The sequence below is a fragment of the Adelges cooleyi genome, unplaced genomic scaffold (genome assembly GCF_023614345.1).
Source record: "Adelges cooleyi isolate 19-005CV unplaced genomic scaffold, UGA_ACOO_1.1 ACOO_flye_CR_arks_rails_tigmint_CR_PRNA_9, whole genome shotgun sequence".
Classification (NCBI taxonomy): Eukaryota; Metazoa; Arthropoda; class Insecta; order Hemiptera; family Adelgidae; genus Adelges; species Adelges cooleyi.
The window spans coordinates 5,579,360-5,600,921 of record NW_026096579.1 but is presented as its reverse complement, the minus strand read 5'-3'; the positions used below and the strand labels follow the sequence as shown (position 1 = coordinate 5,600,921).

At 31.8% G+C, this 21,562-nt stretch overlaps 3 protein-coding genes across 11 annotated transcripts; 2 read left to right on the top strand and 1 right to left on the bottom strand.

Annotated features, from left to right (window-relative positions):
• Positions 1 to 1,265: 1,265 nt before the first annotated feature.
• On the bottom strand, positions 1,266 to 4,588 carry LOC126846513 (gamma-interferon-inducible lysosomal thiol reductase-like). The gene is made up of 5 exons (XM_050585986.1): positions 4,108 to 4,588; positions 2,820 to 2,954; positions 2,505 to 2,678; positions 1,745 to 1,900; positions 1,266 to 1,588 (listed from the first exon to the last, which is right to left on the bottom strand). The coding sequence occupies exons 1-5, from the start codon at positions 4,249 to 4,251 to the stop codon at positions 1,496 to 1,498; spliced, it is 702 nt and encodes a 233-aa protein (XP_050441943.1). The 5' UTR covers positions 4,252 to 4,588; the 3' UTR covers positions 1,266 to 1,495.
• A 1,044-nt stretch (positions 4,589 to 5,632) lies between these two features.
• Positions 5,633 to 11,242, top strand: LOC126846532 (pickpocket protein 28-like). 3 transcript variants are annotated; one of them, XM_050586029.1, is made up of 10 exons: positions 5,633 to 5,813; positions 7,054 to 7,275; positions 7,352 to 7,457; positions 7,866 to 8,032; positions 8,123 to 8,336; positions 8,758 to 9,028; positions 9,298 to 9,363; positions 9,453 to 9,600; positions 10,536 to 10,630; positions 10,709 to 11,242. In XM_050586029.1, exons 1-10 carry the CDS (start codon positions 5,635 to 5,637, stop codon positions 10,843 to 10,845), a joined length of 1,605 nt encoding a protein of 534 aa, XP_050441986.1. In that variant the 5' UTR covers positions 5,633 to 5,634; the 3' UTR covers positions 10,846 to 11,242. The 3 variants fall into 3 exon arrangements, with proteins under 3 accessions (XP_050441986.1, XP_050441987.1, XP_050441988.1); XM_050586031.1 differs by lacking the exon at positions 5,633 to 5,813 and adding an exon at positions 6,731 to 6,822 and having other exon boundaries at positions 6,928 to 7,275; XM_050586030.1 differs by lacking the exon at positions 9,298 to 9,363.
• Positions 11,243 to 12,010: 768 nt separating this feature from the next.
• LOC126847010 (phosphatidylinositol phosphatase PTPRQ-like) lies at positions 12,011 to 21,039 on the top strand. Of its 7 annotated transcripts, none has more exons than XM_050586939.1 (16): positions 12,011 to 12,548; positions 13,126 to 13,326; positions 13,440 to 13,571; positions 14,743 to 14,915; positions 15,031 to 15,169; positions 15,891 to 16,190; positions 16,376 to 16,546; positions 17,026 to 17,131; positions 17,215 to 17,423; positions 17,525 to 17,589; positions 18,177 to 18,311; positions 18,463 to 18,591; positions 18,946 to 19,088; positions 19,697 to 19,832; positions 20,246 to 20,321; positions 20,748 to 21,039. In XM_050586939.1, exons 1-16 carry the CDS (start codon positions 12,434 to 12,436, stop codon positions 20,819 to 20,821), a joined length of 2,304 nt encoding a protein of 767 aa, XP_050442896.1. In that variant the 5' UTR covers positions 12,011 to 12,433; the 3' UTR covers positions 20,822 to 21,039. The 7 variants fall into 7 exon arrangements, with proteins under 7 accessions (XP_050442896.1, XP_050442898.1, XP_050442899.1 ...); XM_050586938.1 differs by having other exon boundaries at positions 12,014 to 12,548; positions 13,126 to 13,374; XM_050586940.1 differs by lacking the exon at positions 12,011 to 12,548 and adding an exon at positions 12,618 to 12,929 and having other exon boundaries at positions 13,126 to 13,374.
• The last annotated feature ends 523 nt before the right edge of the window (positions 21,040 to 21,562 follow it).

Here is a 21,562-nt window from a genome sequence, read left to right as displayed (position 1 = left end):
AAGAAGGTTCGTGTTCATTTTCCTTGCCTTCAAGCCTTTTCCTCAGAGTCTGTTCCTCTGTCAAGACATATGCTTGACAAAAAAAAGTTCATAACAACAACACATTTTTGTAAAAACAATACCTTCTCAGCTACGCATCGAAGCTGATAAACTTAGAACAACTAACATTTTCTACTCAATGTCATGATCGCTTAAGGGACCTAACCTTTATTTTTCAAGACCACTATAGTCTATAGAGAGAGTTTGCCTAACGCGAAACAATCACGTGATTATGGGTTGATTTATTGTTGTTTTTAATAGTTCATCAATATACATAAATAATATTTAGATTAGTCAAGTTGATAATAGGCCATGGACCTTTGTAGTTATACCTTTGCATCAGATTCTAAGCAGAAATACTATCGGTTTTGTAGTGGTGGTGGAATTAGTAAACTGACTAATGTGTCTGTTAGCAATAAATCAAAAATATACAGCCACTAATTTAACATTTTTATTGACTGCGATTAAAGAATAATTTTAACAACCGGTCGATATTAGTTCAGAAGTTCCGTCAGATTTCAAAAAGTGGAGAGTCTATAGAAGCCTTTTAAAGCTTGTAAAGTTTCGAGCAATTTAATAAATTTCACAAAATTCAAAATGCAAGTGTAACAAGTAAATACTGGTAACATTGATAAAATATTCTAAAAGTATCTTCAAATGCAAGCATATTAATTACTTGTAGCACTGAAAAAAAGCGTTTAAAATATGAGGAAATATATTGAAATGGATTGAGTGCGTTGAAAGTAGATAGACAAATAATATAGTTTAGTAGAAAAAGAAAACGCATACCATTCCAATAATAATAATAATAATTTATTCCCTTAAAATTGTTGTAAATAATGTTTACAACGTTCTTACTTTGATTATGAAAACTTTAACTAATTCTGTTATTTTCCAGTTCCTCTAAACGTCTAAAGCTTTCAGAAGTTTCATAATAGTAATTGATGTTTATACGTGCTTGTTTTTTTAACGATAAAATATTAAAACACAATAATATTCAACTATTGTTTTACGGTTTAGCAATCAGCAATAAGCTTACCGTTCAAAGGATATTATACATGGGGAATGAAGGTTATCTGATGTATAATATATTTTTTCATTTCATTTTAGGCTTTGTTTTCACGAAACGATGAATTGCAGAATAATTATTAATATATATATATATATTATTTTAAATAATAAAAGTGTAGAAATTTGTTTGTTTTTTGTGGTTTTAAATAAAGTAGTAACCGTGTTGTCACTATATTGAATAAAAACAAATTACACACGTTATAGTTTCGAGTTATTAGCTATACAATTTGATTTTTTTACAAACTTATTAACACGAAAATATACATATTATGTAAGAAAAAAAATATACATAACGCAATAATTACAATAAAATATCGCTTTGTCGTTGGACGGAATACTATAAAAACAAAAAAAAAACAAAAGTTTCCGATTTGTCGAATTGCTATTAGCAAACCTTGGCGGGCTTAGGATTTAAATGCCGGCAAATCGCTTTTGGCAAATTGTTTTCAGCGTCTTGTTGGTCGGTTTTGTTGTACACCTGAAATGCAAAAAAAAAAAAAAATAAGTTAACAAACAAAATGATTCTACATTGTAGGATTGCATACAAATATTTTAATTTTTATACGTTACACAATTGATTTTAAAATATACTGTATAATTTAAAATCAATGATTACTCGAGTATTTATACTTACGCCATTAAATACGATCGAAGGCATCCAATTTAAAGGTGGTGTAAACGAATGGGTTCGATTGCCGTAGTGTGCCATCAGTTCATTGCTGAAGTCATCGTTTTGGTAGCAATCTTTGATTTTTTTATACGATTGCAATAATCCTAGCTTTTTTGCACACTGTGAAATATTGCACAGTTGCGTTAAATCATATCTTAGTGATATGTATATTAAATGTAGAAAAATAATTAGTATGAATTAAGCTAAATATAACTTTTATTATTTACTGTGACCATATCTAATTAGATAGAATTGCATTTTTTAATAATTAATTTTGTTGGCTGTTTTATATTGCTTTAACAAACAAACATAATAGACTATATCCAACTGTCATTAAATTATTATTACATTAAGTACAATTTTCCTTTAAGATCAGCTACTAAATGTCAATGTTGCTTATATTTTAATTTTTATGAAAGGTGTTAAATAACAATAATTATGGTCAAATTTGTAATTAGTGATAAGGATGTTGATTGATTAGAGAATACACGATGATAAGATATAATATTGTGATACTATAAATGGTGTTTGATAAGGCCAAATTTAATTATAAGATAAAAAAAAAGGGAAAAACCAGCTGATAACGGAAATTGCCTGCTAAACATATTCTGTTGTGTTTTATAATTATTTTAGAAGCCTGAGCATTTAAGTAATTTTTTAAAATTATTTTCTTACATTTTATTTGATTATTAAATATAATATTATTACAAAGATGCGCCCTTACTAGGTATCCGGTGTGCGATTTATGCACAGAAGTCATGTAACATGTGATGTACTTGGCCAAGCATTTTGGTTTAGACGGTAAAACGTTAATAGAACAAGCTTGCCACTTGTTTTTGGCAAATTCTGGTGCTCCGTGTTGACAAGTGAAGTTCCATTTTCCATCAATTTTTTCTTGCTTCAACATAACAAATATATTCATATTAACAATACGTTGCTACGCTTGCATTCAGTTGTTCCAGTAACCCGTTTTCACGGCTCTTCAAAGTCACCTCACACATTTTTTGTATCCGGTTAATTGTATTGATGTGTCACTTACTTTACAGTTGCCGTAAGGTAAGAAATCCAAGTTCAAATATTTGTAATATTTGACTAAATTCGGCGCCAATTGGTTGGTAAAAAAATTAATACAATCCGGACATAAACTTTCATAGTAAATGGAAACGGTTACTCTCTGAAAAATGATATTACACGGCTATTAAAACCGCATTTCTAATCTAATATACTATTGCATATTTTTATTAAAAATATGCATAGGTACAGTATTTTGGAAGTTTCTGATGTAATATTAGATAAATGGTTTTATGTAACTGTAAAATAATTATATTTTTATTCTATTATACATATATTATTATGAAGTTATATTTTTGACAACGATTTAATATGTAACTTACGTGTAAATAATCTAAAAGAAATGCTACATTTTTTGACATTTAAGTTAGTTAAATTGAAAAATATGCTACCAATACAAACAATGTGAATGTATTCTTTGCATTGTATCAGTCAAATTTTTTATATGGAATATTACATTTTATATGGTGTGATCTTTGCGATAACATAATAAGATTACTTTATGTTAACCAAAATAATGCAGTAAGAATTTGTTTAAATAGTATATTCTAACAGGATCTACTAATCACAATTATTACAAAAATTTGGGCGCTTTGTCAGCGAGGTATCAAAATAAAAAAAAACTGTTATTATGTTCTTGTTGCAGAAATGAAAACAGAACATACGATTTTCCAGTTAAGTATGCTAATAAAGTTTTTGGTCAGACTTTTGTTGATTATTTAGGACTAACTTATTTTAATTAACTAGCCTAATAAGCTCAAAAAGAAAAAACAATATAAATATTACAGGATTACTTTATAAATGCGGGCATTTTGTAACTAGATAATAGTTAATTACGTATGGTAGTTATAAATGTCCACTAAAATTTGTCTTTGTAAAAAAATGTTTAAATTATTATTGTTTACACTTAATCATTTTTTTTTTGTAATAATATTATGTAATGTATTATCGTATTAATCACGAGTAATAGCTCTAGTTAATTAAATATTTCACGATAAAAAAAAAAAACAATAAATATATAAAACAAAATATAAACAAAATATATATATAAAACAAAAAATAATAAATAATTAAAACAATTTTTAATTATTTAAAATTTTTTAAAAATATATATATATTTTTAAAATATTTATTTGTTGACAAATAAATAATAAATATAATATTTAAAAAAAAAAATTAGAATTAGAATTTTTTTTAGACGGGTTTTTTTTTTTTTATTTGTAATTTAAGTTTTTTAAATAATTTTTTTTACTCACGGGCACAGAGTTTTGTTTTTCGTTTTCTGTGTTGGGCCAATCGTACAGCTTTTTGGCTTGTAGGGCAAATCCTTCAGCGTGGCTAACGTTGACGACGATCAACGTTAACGCCACAAAAAACGCGGTAGTCGTCTTGACCGACATTTAAAAATAATAATAATAATAATAAATATATAACAAATATAGTAAACGCGGGCAACAGTAATAGTAAGTGTTAAGAGCAATGTGAAAACACGATTGTTGTAAACGTGCTCAACATCATTACAAGGGCCGAGTACACGTTAGTTTCCTATAGTTCGGGTTATCTAGATATAGTAATTTATATATATATATATTGAATTATAATATTTTTTTTTAATTTGTAACACCATTGAAAACATTGAACTTTACTTGGCGCGCATATTAACAGTAAAGTAAATCCGTATCGGTATTGAACTCTTCGCCCGGTGTCTGTCGGTTATCGGAAAACAAACACGGTTCTCGTTTGTTAATCGCCAGCGGAGAAAATAATATGCACAATGTCAGATTATATCGCTATAGTTACCATAATATAATAATAATTCACAATAGTAATACTATATAGGTACGTGGTAACTATACTAATCGTGTGTTTGAAGCCGCTAGCCAGATTAGATAGGTAAATCACGTGCTCGAAACGTTTCAAAAAAAATTGTCGCAATGTAGAAATATATTACAATATTATTATTACTACGATCAAAAAGTTCATCTCTTCCACCACTACCATCGAACACCCTCTCTCACCCCCAAAAGGGTGGACATTTTTCTTTTTTTTTAATTTCACTTGTAGTTTTTGATCTTATTGATTCTATTAAAAAATCTAATTTTTTTTTTTAATGAGATGTAAACATTTTCTTTGTTTTGCTGTCTTGGGAGTAACTTTTTTAACTTGAGATGTTAAAATTTGGAATAATATAGAATTTGTTTTCGATAAACAAACACAATGTTTTCTTTGTCTTATAAGGATTTTTTTTAATGATATTTCATACATTATATTCTGCCTTTTATACATTCGCGTTGGAGTGGTTTTTTTTTAGTGCGAGTTTAATAGTTAGTGTTTAGCGTAAAGTATTTAAAAAATGATTCTATAAATAATTACTTATTTATTTCAAATATTTGCGTTGTACCATTTTGCTCGACAAATAATTTTAGAATTTAACGATGTAGAAATGTCCGTTTTGCAGGAATTACAAAAAAAAAAAACAAACTTTTGTAAGTCTAAATGCAATGAATTAAAACTCATAACGATGTACGTTTGTCAATACTAGACTTGTATGGTATTTACCAATTACCGTCCAGTGGACGGCCGTTTTTGAGTGTATTCGAAAACGACCATTAGCAAACGTCAAGTCAAGTCGTCTTTGAACGCATTTACTTTGGAACAACACTCGAATGAAAAGTAAGTGCTTTTGAAGGGGGTCGAAAAAAAGATTCGGCTGTAGGAACGCCATTTCTTTTGACGCTCAATTGGATATTAGTAGCCGACTGAGTGAAAGGCCGGCGTCGATCATGTTTGAATCGAGGAAAAATAAAATCATTCGCAGACACTTGGGGCCGCTGAAAACCGAAAAACCAAAAAAATCCCCAGAAAAACCTAAGAACGGCAATTATTTGCGCGAATTTGCATCGATCACTTCGTTGCACGGAGTCATTTATTTGGGCGAACCCAATCGTCCGCTTTTGGAAAGGTAAGCACAATTCATATTGGCTTCAATGATGAGTAGCTGAGAGGTATTGTTTTTACAACCATGTGCTTTTATTTTTGTGTCGTGGACACCCAATGCCATCTTAACCACCGTTGAGCCAATTTCTTCATGTAGCAACTCTGTATGGATCAGAAATCGTGCCAAAAATTTAAAAAAATTCACTGCTTTCCTTTTAAAATCCATAAAAAAACGAACTTTTATTTAATTTTTTTCCAAAAATAGTTCAGTTAGTTTCAAATTTTGTTAGTTATTGTTTGCATTAATATCGTGTAGCTGGTTGTTTCGTTTAATATTTTCTATCATTTTCTTCATCTTATTTCATACAAAATGGAATCTACCAGACAAAACTTATTTCTCCGCAAATTTCTTTAGAGCATCATTAAATTATTTACTTTATTTATAACATACATCCACTTATTTTTCAATCTAGCTTTATTTCTTAATCTTTCTTATCACAAATCATAATTTATAATTAATTAATACTACCCACTCGAGTTATATGATTCATAACACAGCAAATAGAATAAACATCACTTCGAGTTGAATAAATATATTCGATTGGTTTGACTTAGATATTTATTTGTCAATAATAAATAACGTTTAAGTATGTATTTTTTTATCACAATTATAAGATAAGAAATGTGATATTTAAAAAAAAAAAAACCGTTATCGAAAGCGTAATGAAAAAAAAACTATTACAAGTGCTCAATCTAAAATAACACTTCAATCAAATTGGTAATTATGTTTATTGTTATTTTGGATACTAATAGCGTGTCTTGTTTTAAAGTCGAAAAATATGTTTATTTTTACATTTTTTTCATTTTAAAAATGAAAAGAGTACATTTTTAAAATGTTTGACTTTATAAGTACATTACATTTTTAAATATAAATTTTTAAAAAAAAACGTTTATCTGAAACATGTTAAACAATATTGTAAAATAAACAAACAATAACGATTTTGAAATAATAACCAAAATATATATTTTATTGGGTGAATATTTTGTCAATGAATTCGAATCTGTGCTCAGATTTTCTCTGATTCGTCTAGATATTTTTTTATTGCCTTCGAGTCAAGTTTTTTTACTCTGTTTTGTAGGTCCAGCCACGAAAAAAATAAAAGCACATCACTCAATACCTTCTCAGCTGCGCATTGAAGCTAAAGAATAACACTTTGGAACATTAACCATCGCTTATAATATGTACATTGAACGTTATGTTTTAGGCTTTTTTGGTTATGTGTCATGTCTTTGGTATTGTTTTTATCCGGAACCCAAATATACCTTCTGTTCAAGAACTGGATGAAGAACCGGATGATCATGACGTTAGACAATCCTAAGTTCAGCGTGTGGCACTTTCCGTTCCCGGCGATAACGTTTTGCAGCGATATTCAACTGCAAGACCTCAACAACAGAACTTACAAAGACGAAAACCTTCCCATTCACAAGTATTTCGATTTACTACAACGTTAAGCGCTTCTCCCAAATTGTTTGAATCGATATTTTAACATTTCCCATTTGCAGAGAGTTTGAAGATACGATCAATATGATATGCTACAGTTATTATCAACGTAACAAAAATTGTTCGATGAAGTATATAAATTCAACAACTTGGCAGCACGTCATTGAAGTAAGACACTTGTTATTTTAGTCATATTTCGTTTTATTCTCCTCTCGAATAATTCGAAAAGCTCTACTTATTAACAGCGTTAGTAAAAAAAAAAGAAAGAAAAGCACACATCATTGTAATTCCTTCTCAGCTCCGCAACGAAGCTAAAACGAACGTTAGGATTTTTGTACAAAATTACATTAAGAAAGGTCAAACTACATCTTTTTAAGGTCGCTGAAACACTTTTCACACATTTAATCGTCATACAATAAGCGTCGAAACTTATCAAGGAGTGGACTTTTTAAACATTTGACCTCCCAAAGTATCTAAGTAAAATGCCTCGATCCAAAATTCCAAAATACATTGAATATTGTATACTCGCACAAATATTATTATATGTGTTGACTGTTGTTTAATCACTGTGTTAAGAGACACGGGATTACTTGTGAAGAGCGAATGTTTATGATGTTTTGGCTTCAAGACGAAATCAAATCACCGTGCGACTACTTTCAACCGATCATAACACAAAACGGTCTTTGCTACTCGCTCAACATGATACCTTTTCAATTGCTGTACAAACAAAATTACTATCAAACGTACGTTAGACTGTTGTAAAGAGCCGAAAATTACCCGTTCTAGAGTCTAGGAATAACGTTACAGAATATAAGGCGTTGTCACCGTTTTAGGTTTTCGTTTTTGAACCATACTCAAGCGGATATCATTTCGAAAAAAACCGAAAGCACTTGGACTCCAGACACAGGCTTTAAGGACAACGCGGTTCCGTTCGACACACCTTGGAGAGTTACCGGAGACACGAACAACGACGCGGTTAAATTGATATTCAAATTAAAAATAAAGGACGACGGTGAATATTGTCCGCTGACTGAATCCGGATTAATGGTAAATTTCGTGTTCAACGGTAAAAATAATAGTCATACAATTAACGTGTTTGATTTTGTGCCGAATTATTGTCTACAATTCGTACAAATGGATTCTATCAGCCAAATCTCTCTCTCTCTCCAACCCCGACTTCCGCTTTCGATGAAATCCTGTAACCGCTACTCCGCGCATCCATATTAAAATTCTCACCGCAGCAATTTCACCTTATTCGTACAGTGACCAACGCTCACTTCCGAGTTCCAGTTTATCACAGCTGTCCTCGCTGTAGTTTTATAATATTCGTTATTTTATTCCGAATGGCGTCATTCCGTCACACAACACTATTGTTCATTGTCACTATTTCGTTTGGACTGATCCCGAATAATTTACATAATAATCTATTTATACTGTTTGACTGTTGTATTTTGAATTTGATGTCAAGATAATCATACACAACCCGTCGGATACACCGATCGGCCTACAACCCTCGGCTTACACCACCGGCAATCGTTTGCTGTCCATATCAATGGCGATCACATACAAACCGACATCCCGGTCGTTGGCAAAATGGCCGCCCAACGTTCGGAACTGTTACTTTCAACACGAGAGAAGTTTGAAGTATTTTAAATTCTACACGGCCCACAACTGCGAAATCGAATGCAGGACTAACAAAACGCTTCAGAGGTGTGGATGTGCTGCTTATTATCAGCCGAGTAAGAAACTAGCGTTCATAATCTGTACAAAACAACAGCTGACCGCATCAAATGTCTATTTTGAATTCACAACTGTGTAAAATTTCTTTCGGATTCGTGTGGAGTTGGTTGAACGGGCAGTGTAGATTTGGGTCTTATGTGTAACAACTTTCTTATATGTCCACATCGCCGGAGCACAATTAAATGCCTGGGTTACTTTTTATAGGACCAGATGTTTCGCTTTAAGGACAATCTACTTTTTACATATTTTTGTTGATTGTGTTTCAAAGGAGATCCCGACGTGCCGATATGCGGCACCGAGAATTACCGTTGTTACAAATTGTCTTCGACCAACGGCAAGTATTCCATCGGATTTTGGCCAAAGACAAATTGCACAGCATCATAATAATTGTGATAATATGTTAATCTGTTGAGTGTTTTACAGGGTTCTCTATATTTCACGAGAATTTCGATACGCCGGATCCCATCGACGAAGACTGCCATTGTTTACCGGATTGCACAGACTATAGATACGATTACGACGTTGTGAAAATATTCAGGAACTGGACCACGAGCAATTCGAAATTAAAACAGTAAGAACAATCTAGTGAAAATTCACCGCGTTTAATATTAGTGTAGTTTAATATGTCGAAACTGTCATCTACGACGATTATATAAACGCCTAGAGAACATATTCATCGTGAGTCAATACTGTCTTGATATGAATAATTTAATGCAGACAGAGAAATCTGAACACGTATACAAGTCTATGTGTGTGTGTGCATAATTTAAACTAAACGAATGATCAAACACAAGTTCAAGGCATTCAATAGTTTATCGCGTTCCTACCGGTTCCAAATAAATTTGTGTTTATTTCTAGATATTACACAATAAGGCTGTTAAAACAAATAATATAATATGTAGAAATAGTTGATTAAAACAAAAAAAAAATTAGACAAATAAAGAAACGAATTCGATTAGGTACATAATTTTACATGCCTTTAAAAATATTGTTATTTATAAGTGATAACATGAGTGTATAAGTACTAAACGGATCTGTGGGATGGTTTTAATACGATTGTCGAACATATAATTCGTGTGACTTATTTTTTCATGTTTGTAATAATTAAAAACGTGAAATTTTGAGTTAAAGCTAAGTTGACGCGTGATAATGCTTTTAGGCTGTTATAAATAAGTAAATCAGTAAATGAGTAAATAATAAATCGAGTAAATTCATTAAGATTTAAAAAGATATTTATTATAAAAAATCTTGGTGTGGTTTTTAAATGATAATCATTTTAACTTCAGTTTGTAATAATAATAATAAGAGTTGCGCATTATTCAATTATTTATATATATATATTTTTTTTGTTTTACTTAAAATGTACTTGATCGTTAAATGAAGTATTAGCATTCGGTTTAAACATTTTCTCCACCTAATTCGGTGTTAATTATATTTTTTAAGTTTCGGTCTTGTTGCACTTTAAGTTATAACGTTATTATTATAATAATTATTGCTTATGTGCAGGAGTGAAGACGTAGCAGTGACAAATATATATTACAAAAGAAAGTCTGTATTGGCCGCACAAAGAACTGCGTTGGTTCCATTCAACGAACTTCTGGGTAATATTTCATAAAGACTGCAATAAACATATTTATATTAAGTTAATAATAATTTTTTTTTTTTTTTACGAATTTTAGGTAACATTGGAGGACTTCTGGGATTATTCCTCGGCTGTAGCATAATCAGCGTTTTTGAGATAATATACTTTTTCGTAATACGTTTGTACTTCGATAGACAAAGTCAACAAAAAATAAAACCCACCGTGGTTACATGAATCTTAATTGTACACTCAAACATTGTTTGCACAACTTTATTCACCACAGTCCATATCCATAGTGGTGGACAATATACTTGACTTTATTTTTGTTGCACATTTTAAACTCGATTAGTATCGATTATATTTGTCATAAATATTATATAAAAGGTTATGCACAAAATAATACGTTTGCACACACATAATATAAAAAATTGTAATATCACAAACATTATATAAAATGACTCAACCCACTGAGAAGGGGTAAAGAAATACACTCGTGATCACTCACCATGATCATCAGCACACCAGTTAGAGACTTGGGTTGTTCCAAATTTAAATTGTAATTAGAATGTGTTTAAAATGTGTTTTAAACACCTAAAACAACACTGTAGTATTAAATGTGTTTGTAAATGTTTACCGTACATGATAAATTGCAGAAAAATAAAACACAATAATCTTAATTAATATAAATAACTAGTTTGACAATTTATAGAGTAAGACATTAGATATTTCATAGCTAATAACTTATAGTGTTAAACAAATAATTATTATAATATTAATTGTGTAGTTTACGAATAATAAAACACATGTCTTAAATAAATCATATTGTGTGTGCTTTGAATCTTATGAATGCATTAAAATATGTATAAACAAATCACAAAACTCTTATTTTTGTAGTACATAAACATTTTAGAAGTTAACTAATTTTACCAACACACGGAGATATTTTCTCCGTTTATTTTCTATTTGTTATAATTTTAAAAACTATAAAAGTAAAAAAAAATACCAGTAATCTCTAATTGCGTCAGTGACGTTGTAGTTGTTCAAATATAAATAGTATAAGGTTAATATATTTCTTAGCCGACAGGCAAAACTATAAGATGTTGTCGCGTGACAAAATGTCATTTTTTTTTTTTGATAAGATTACAAAAAAAAAAAATAAATGTATATTTAAGTTGATAACGTTGCATAAAAACATTGAATTTATTTTCCATATTATATGTAGGCAGATGCTCTTGGGGAGAGGGAGGTGTTGTTGGACGTACCTAAATCAAAGTTTCAAATGCCTGAATATAACTGCTGTTTGTACACGATTATTAGTTGTATGTGTAAGTTTGTTTTTTCAAAATGATATCGGAAAAAAATAAAAATACTCATGCGCAATAATTGAAGGCTATTCTATTTGTGGAACCAAAGTAAAATGTTTTACAGCATTCGTTTTGTCATGTTGATCGTTCTATGCAGTTTGACTTGTCCGACCTTTTATCTATCTTTTTTAAATAATAAAAAAAAATGTTTCTCAATTTGTAGTCTTAAATGTGTAATGTCTACAGATCACCACCTTGTCACAATTTGATTTCATACTTGTGATAACTTTATAGTGTTCATTAATTATAAATATTATCCAAACAGCTAATACACGTTGTGATCGAAACGGGCTGCAAATAAATGACTTTATAGTATTTTTTTTTGACAAATTTAACATTTTCATTTTTAATTAATAACTTTTGATGTTAAAATTGAATGCAGTGATTCAATTAAAAAATTATCTGTTGTGACTAGAATGCTGATTTAGTTATACATAAGTACATAGTACATTCCTATAATGAACAACATATTATTATCCTTCGTAGCGGCCGTTTACTTTCTGTCGATCACGGTCAATACAAAAGCTGCACATGAAATAGATAACATAGGTTCTGTTCCGCACAATCAGTCAGGTAATTATAAATTATAAAAAAAAAAATGTTATTTGCAGTAATATAACGGTCGTTGATCACAGACGGATTAAACGAGCGTTAAGGTTAATTCGAAGTATTTCACTAGGTATTATTTACCTATTTAAACTACATAAGACCTTCAATAATATAGTATGTGTTATGTATATATATTTATGTGTATGTATTAGATAAGATTCATCATGATAATAAAGTCGAGTTGTTCGGTGACCGCCAGCACAAACACTTAAGTTGTTCGAATTATGTAAGCTTAATAACCTAACAATATGTATAATCCAAGATCCAAAAGGGAACGTAGGACCCAGACTCTTAAACACCATTTCTTATAAGTGTTGTATCTCTGAATGTTGTTTAAGTTGAGAAGTAATTTTTTTCATTTTTTCATGAGTGAAATCCATTTTGGTGGTAAAAAATACTTAACAGTGTCAAAATTGTATGGCTTTGTCTGGTCTAATTTCAATACTGTAAAAGAGTAAAAAATTGTTTGACCTCTTTGCTTCGTTAAGCTGGCTTTTGTTATTTTGTAATAATCCATTATTGACATTGTGTGTTTTCAAAGTTTTGGGACCACCCGAGAATCTAACGGCGACGGTGATATCCCTAAAAAGTATATACTTACAATGGATACCGCCCCTAAGCACGGAAGACAACATTATTGGATACCGCTTGACTGTGGTATTTAAAAGCTATCTATATGAAGTACACAAATATTGCCCGTGTCCAACAAAAGACGAATACACCTACGACCGAGTAGGCCATGGTACGGATACCTATTTGTATGACATAAAACTAAAAAATCCCAATCAAGGTCGGACTGTTATTAATAATACCGCATACGTTCAGCTATTTAATAACAACAAAATTGTTCTACAGATAATAAATTGTATCAATATGAAATCAAAAACTACTTGAGACCAGCGAGCAAATATCAAATCAATGTATGTGCTGTGACGATGAACAGCCATGGGAATTTATCGACAGTCACTATAAGGACACCGCCAACAAGTAATTTTAGTAATATTACGTCTCCGAGAAACCAATTACCGTTGTGCTGAAGCTCTTTGGCGGGACTGTTGTCTGTTATTTAATATGGCAGCATTCTTAAAAGTGTCTTTTAAAATTAAGAGAAAATTAGCTGATGCGAGATGTCTGAAAGAATGTATAGAATGCTTAGGCTGGACTAGATTTATGCGAAGAGCAGTGGATTTAAGAAAGAATATATTAAAATGATCCGAGCATGTTGATAGAAGAAAGAAAGTGACCCAGGAAAAAGCGGCTGGGCGTGATAAAAAAAGTCATGAAGATGTGTGGAAACCCTACATAAATAACGATGGATAGAAAATTCTCTATCCATCGCTGATCCGATTATTAGAGGTGTAGAATGAAAAGAATTAGCTACTAAAATGTATAAAAAAAAATACCATGAACTTCAGAGATTTTAGTAGAGACACCAGGTAGAGGTAGGAGTAGGGTGGAGATATCTGATGGAGAAATGTTGACGAATAGTGAAGTATATCGGGAAAAAAGAGGATTTGGCTGGGATCCAATTCTAAGGAATATGGCGAAGAAGAAAAATAACGAATAGTTAGCAGTATTTAAGCATATAATTTTCCTCTTAACTATCAACATACCCAAACCACTCAACTAATCTTATTTTTTCGGTTATTCGCGCTACTGGCAATCTTCATATTTTAACTCCATACATCCATCTCGACGTTCTCATATGATTTACTTGCACGTTCCTTTCATCTTTTATGTCATAACGGTCAACCATCAGTTCCATATTGAATTTCTCGCCTCACTACAGTTTCATAATAAATTACCTTTTACTTTAAATGCCATCTTCATGGCTTGACTGTTTTTCTTTTCTCCTTATCTAACTACAATTTATTTAAATCTTGAGTCTTCTTCAATTTCTCTATTCTCTTGGATAACTTATCTCAAAATTTCGCTACACTCCATACCACAAACTAAAGCAGATTATCTAATCTCTACGCCTCCTCGGTACTAACTAACTTAAACTCCAAATGTTCTGTATAATAGGCTGTCTTACTCTTAATACCATTTTTCTTCATTGTTCTGACTTTATTTTAACGTTTCTAGTGATAATGTTTATTTGGGGTTTTCCAAAATTTTTACCACATAACGATTTTATACAATAATAGTTCATCCGCAGCTAGTTCGGCGGTTGTTGATTTGGAGATCGTAACGTTAAAATCCACATCCGTCACTCTTAGTTGGAAGCAACCGTGCGAACCCAACGGTAAAATAGCATTTTACCATAGCACTATGGTAGGCGAAAGGCAAGGATTCAAGGGTCTGTATTTTAGCAGCAAACACGATATAATAGTAAGTACTTGACAGGGTCATCGGTGACCACGGGTAGATCACACCATAGTATTATGTACTATGTGCTATTCAGTCAAGGCGACTTTCGTCTAAGACAACTATAACTTTTGTTCAGGAAAATAAAACGAAACTCGAGTACAGTTTCCACAATTTGTCGCCCGAGTACAGCTACCACTTTACCGTGGCTCCAATAACGTTTGGCGTCGAACCGCCGGGACAAGACAAAACCATCCAATTTACCACTCTGTCGACAAGTATGTAAAATGTTATGAAGTAAGCGTAAAGGCTAGTTGCAGTGTGACCAGAATGACGAAATTACATTTCTCTGGTGCATATTTTTAATTTGTTTCACTACTGCAACCGTGTGATACAAAACATATGACTTATTAGTTATTATCATATGAAATTCGATTTTATCTATTCATTTGCATAGTTGATTAGGATAAGTGCAAACACTTTCTACGTTTATGATACTTATGTTTATTGACTGGTCTTGAGATGTTGCGTTTCTTAAAAATTGTTTAATTAGTTTAGAACTTTTAGAAATTATCGTTCATATAGGTAATTTTGTACTAAATATAAATATAATTCTTTGATTATTTTCATTTTTCCTTTAAACATTTTTAAAGAAAATATATGGATAACATCAAAACATGATTTAATTATGTCTGCTCCATGTTCGTTATATTTTATGATATTGAAAAGTTAAAATGATTTGGCACATCTCTTAATTCTATTGAAACGATAGTTTAGTTGAAATTAAACAGTATCGACTGAGGGTAAAAATTTAGGAAAGTATTTTTTAAATGCTTGACATCAGGACACCTTTGAAAACTGTACTCAGGGGTGCCGTGTACCCCCCACCCCCTTCCTAGTTGCGACACTGTGTATAGGAATACATATTTTGATCAAGAACGAATTATTGACACAACCTGTTGTCAACCTAACCTGTCCATGTGCTCACAATTTTTTAAGGCCCCGGACCGCCAAATGTATACGAGACTTACCGTTCGCTCAGGGTCACGGTGTCCGAAAATCAGCTCACTCAAGTACGGGTGTTCTTGTCGGCCAAGTTGTTTTCGAACATCAACGGCACAATCAGGTCTTACTCGATAATAGTGTACCAAGACGGCGGATTTCCTGACGTACCGGAAAAAGGCGAAAGGACCGCTTTTGGAATTTGGCCGCCCAAAATGCGAACATGGGCGGAAGCGTCTCCGTATCCTTTCATATTGGCCTACCAGACAACCGCGAACGGTTGGATGCCTTTTATCGGTAAATCAAATGGTATCTTTATCCACGGTGCATGTCTATTGTGCATCCCTTAAGACCTAAGAATAAGGTAAACTGCATATAGTTATAACCCAATGCTTCTCAGGTCTATTCACGGGGATCTGTTAACATGTGTGACACTAATGCCAGTCACATGTTGTATAATGACAATTATTAAACGTGTTTAGATCAAACGACAGAAGTGAGTTTCGACGTCGGTGCCGACATGACGTGTAGAATTAGCGATAGGAGCGATTACTGCAACGGACCACTCAGACCAGTTACCGATTACAGGTTAAAGCTCAGAGCTTTCACCGAACACGGGTTCCAAGATTCTTGGGCGGTACCTTTTACCACGCGTGAGTAATACGATTGTAATATAGGTACTTTTCTTAGCAAAAAGATTTGAATTGTCCACGTAAGACCTCCATAAGAGAGCCCCTACCCCCGGGTAAGTAAAACCTAAGACATGAGAGGGAGGGAAGGTAATGAGAATAGGACAGTGGTAAGGGTAAACCGATAGTCCTTGGATAATATCACAAGACATCATGTTGTTTATGATCTAATATTTTTGTTGGAAAATGTAAATGTGTATTTAATCGGTCACCTCACAGTGAAATATATTAAATTTTCATAGTTACATACCCGTGCCGAGTATACTTGAGGGGAGGGAAAGAGAAAGAGCTCAAACCACATTGCCGTTACTAGGGTTATTGAAACCGTCAACAGAAATGTAACCACACAGGTCGATTCGTTTTGACGACGGCAATCGCTTAGCCACATTGACATGGTAATATTGTAATAAAGTATCTTTTTTTTTTCCAATTTCCTTTATCAGCCGGCGAGCCGACAGCAGTGTATTACCTTGTCCTGTGCAGCGTCCTCTTCGCGGTGTTCATCACGGCCACGGGCATATGTTGCGTCCTGAATAAAAACGTTCCTTGGTACGTGCCAGTGGATTCGATTGCAATTTTTTGAATATAAACATATATTTTTCCATTTTATTCAAACAACCGTTTTATCGTAGGATAGTGACGTACAAAACGATTCAGATGGCCGAGGGCGAGTACCCGTTGTTCGGCGAGATGAGTTATGCGCAATTGTTGAGCAAAAGCCCGCAGCAGATCGAATCGGAATTTAATATTTTGACAGACTACGCGAAAAACCCGGCCACGACCGACGTGGCGTTGATGCCTCAGAACAAATCGAAAAACCGTTACATCAACATACTGCCGTGTAAGAATGTTTAAACAAAAAAAAAATGATCTTTCAAAGAGTGCATAGAGCACGCACAATAATTAAGTGGTTGATTCGCTGTCGTTGATTTTGTCCCGCAGACGATTACAACAGAGTGACGATAAATTCCACCGACGGAGATTACATTAACGCGTCGTACATAGAAGTGAGTATCATATTTCATAAACCGACCGGTATGTGTTGCATATTATTATTGCATTATAATATACGATATGATTTTCAAAACGACTTTAAGGATTTTTCATCGATTCGCATATTCCTAATTGACAAAACTCGGTGTTTGCGCCAAATGCTGGTCTTTTTAACTAGTTACAATTCTTCTAGGTCTGTGGACTCTGGTAAATTTCGTTAAAGAGTTGAAAAGGCTAAAAAGTTGGTTGAATGTAAAAAGTGATGTGTCCCGTCGTGAAAATGTTGATGAAATCAGCTATAAGATGATATCATAGTTATAGGAAAGCCAATTGATAAGGATAAATCAGCTGATAACAGGAATGATAATAAAATAGCAAAAATAGTAAAATATTGTGGTATATAGGGTAAATAGTATTTTTCCCTATATACGAGTATCACCTGCTTTAGATATTTACCCGACAAGTGACACATTTACACAGTTTATTTTTAATTTGTTTTCACCACCTGATAGTACATATGTTGTATGGAATCGAAGGGCTTGCGCTATAATTGTTACATTATGTATAAAGTAAATCTTTATAATATTTATCGTTTTTTTAGGATTACAAAGGTACTTGGCAGTATGTAGCTTGTCAAGGACCTATTAAGAATACGTGTGCTGATATGTGGCAAATGATACTGGACGTGGACGTTGCTGCAATTGTTATGTTATGCCAAATCACCGAACAGGGCAAGGTAAAGATTGTTTAAAAGACACTTTTTCAAGAAGTCAAATTTCGCTATTAAAACAATTTTTATCGAAATTCAAGTGGGGAATTTCCAGTGGTTTACTCGCCTTTTGTCCCGTACAAAGACGGTAAAATTACTACAGTTAAATTAATTTCAGATAAAATGCGATAAGTACTATCCCGACAGCCAAGAGAAGTTAACGTTCGGCGACGTTCAGGTGGAAAACGACGTCATGATTGTTGACAACGAGCATTCGTACACTACGCGAATTATTACAGTTAAAAAAGTATGCCTTGAACAAAATATGCGTTTTTCATATGGTTTCAAAGTACTAACAAAAATATCGTTAAACTATTAGACTTTCATTATACAGTGCCTAATCGTCGTTTGATAACTGATAAGAGATTACTGATAACAGTATCAGCTGATAAGTAGTGACTGATAACTGTATCAGTTAAAAAGGAATGACGGATAAGAAATTAATGATAAGGGTATTAGCTGATAAGAGATAATTGATAAGAGACAGAAAATTAGATACCCATCGGACTTGACTTTAAAAGCTAGTTTAGTGCTTATATGTGCGTTGTAATGGCTATTGTTGTTTCGTCTTTTAACCGTCGTATTTTATTATTATGCTTAGGGAGAAAAAAAGAAAACGATAAGGCATTTTCAGTTTCATTATTGGCCAGATTTTGGGGTACCCAATCAACCGTCGGATATGGTGAAGTTTTGCCAAATAGTACAAGCGAAAGCACCAGCCGGTTTGATCGTTGTGCACTGCAGGTACCAACAAATCTGGATAAAAATGTCCAAAGAAAAATTGACTGAAGCTTAATTGAGTAATTGGATAAGATATTAAAAAAACCAATAAAATATATATTTTTGCTAATTTATACTACGATAATTATACAAATAATACTCTATCCGAAATTCGTAAGACGCTTTTTTTGTGTCAATTGATGACGTCATCAACTGCTAAGCAATTATTGTAAAGAGAATCAACTAATAATAAATGTTTGATAAAAAAAATCAGTTAGTAAGACATCATTGAAAAAAGAGTCGGCACTCAGCTGGTCATAAGTCATGGTCATGAACCAAAGATCTTTCCTTTAAGGGAAAAATTGAATACTTATTTTCACTATATTAAATATAATATAATACACAGAATAATATTCTGTGCGTCAAATAATTTATAATATAAAATAATATCTTGTCGTTAAAATTGATACTAAGACCAAGTATTGGTTATTTGATTTGCGGATTGAATTTCCTCGGTCAATTTTTCTAGGCCATTTTTTTCTTGCCCATTTCGCCTCTGTCGATTTTTTTATTATTTTACCGAAAAGCTCATTAAAAAATAAATTAAACACTTCATTCGATCCGTATTACAGTGCGGGCATTGGCAGAACAGGCACGTTTATCGCATGTGATATTTTGTTGCGTCAAATAAACGAAAGGACAAAACTGGACGTGTTCAAAACCGTGTTGAAATTACGAGAGCAACGAACAAACATGGTCCAAACACAAGTAAAGCTTTTGATATATTCTTGTAGACAAAAATAGTTTATTAAGAAACATTTCATCCTTTTCAAACACACAAAAAAATGAGTAGTTTTGTCTTATGAAACCCACCCATTCTTAAAAACGTATCATCTTGTCTTTTCTCTTATCACTCCTTATCACTTATCACCCTCGTTATCACTTATCACTTCTTATTTCTAATCATCGTTCCATACCTCTCATTATAGACCAACAATGGGACAGATTTTGATCTTACTGGGAAGTGTTCAGTAAATTTTGAACTGACCCCTAGCCGTAAAACAAGTTCGAGTTGAAATATGAGAAGTGTTGCAACTTTTGGCAAATGACTTTTAGCTTTTTTTCCTTAGGAAAGCTCTTTTTTGATGACCTGTAGATATACACATTTTGTCTTTTTTTAGGCACAATACGAATTCGTGTATGCTTGTTTGGCTTTTTTCATAAAAAAATACCTCTTGCCGACACCCATGGAATCAGGTCAGTAGTTAACTTTTTTTATTGATCCTTAAAATAGGTATGCAATCTACGTTTTGTGAATAAAAGGGCAATACCAACAAATTATTCTAATAAAAATTACTAAACATAATTAGAATATAAAATCAAATTGAATTTCATTTAGGCCACAAATAACAATTTTCTAAAAATGTACTAATATTTGAAAGAAAATCGTATTTTTGTAAATTTAGCTAATCGTATCAATTATAATAATTAAAAAACATTACATAGGTACATACTTTTTCTCAATATGGTTTTACATTAAAAAATTATTTTGTTAAGTAATTTTTGAAATTTACCAAATAAATAGTTTAAAATATAGTAATAATTACAATCAATGAAATGAAGGTAAAATTGTAAAATTGGTACTATACTGTAAGCTAAATATGGATTTTTGTTGTTTTTTAGCAATGAAAAAAAGAAATGCTTCCGGTCAAAATGCAGCTAATAGTAGCAGTGACATTGATTTTGTTTCTACGTAAGACTGCTGTTGTTTTTTGAAAATGGTTTTCTGTGTTGTACTTATTACTTTTAGACGAAAAAACATATTTTTTTATCACAATCTAATGTATAGGCCAATTAATGAAAAATTATAAAAAGGACAATTTATATAACATTGTTTACTTTATAACAAATTAACAAAAAAAATCTTTTATTTAATGGTTGCCTATACAAAACCCCTTAAAAACTGCCAGTTTGTTTCAATGATCTATATTAATTGTCATCTTTTATTAAAAAAATAAACAACTGCTATATTTTAATAAAAAATAAAATTTTTCATTTAAAACTACCTTGAAAAAAATTTTTGAGAGAACTAAAAAAAAAAACAATTTCAAAATTGTTTTTATTTTTACCCAGTTAATGAGAATTTAATAGGAATTATTCAATACAATATAACAAGGATATAACCAATTTTAATTTTTAACAATTATCCAAGTAAGTGATCACTATTGATTACTAACACATACTTTCTAGTTTCTTGTAATACAAATAGCATGGCTGTACGATACGGACATCATGCACACTTTATTTTTTTTTTTATGACTACGTTTTAATAAATAAGATAGTTGTGTCCTGCATCATAAAGAAAAGTAGTAACAAGTAAGTTTCTATTCGCAAACACCAATATGGCATTTTGGTTTCAATAGGTTTAGATAGGCAATTATATTCAGAAGAGTCCTGTTTTCGAATTTAGAATAAAATGTCTATAAACGAAATATAAT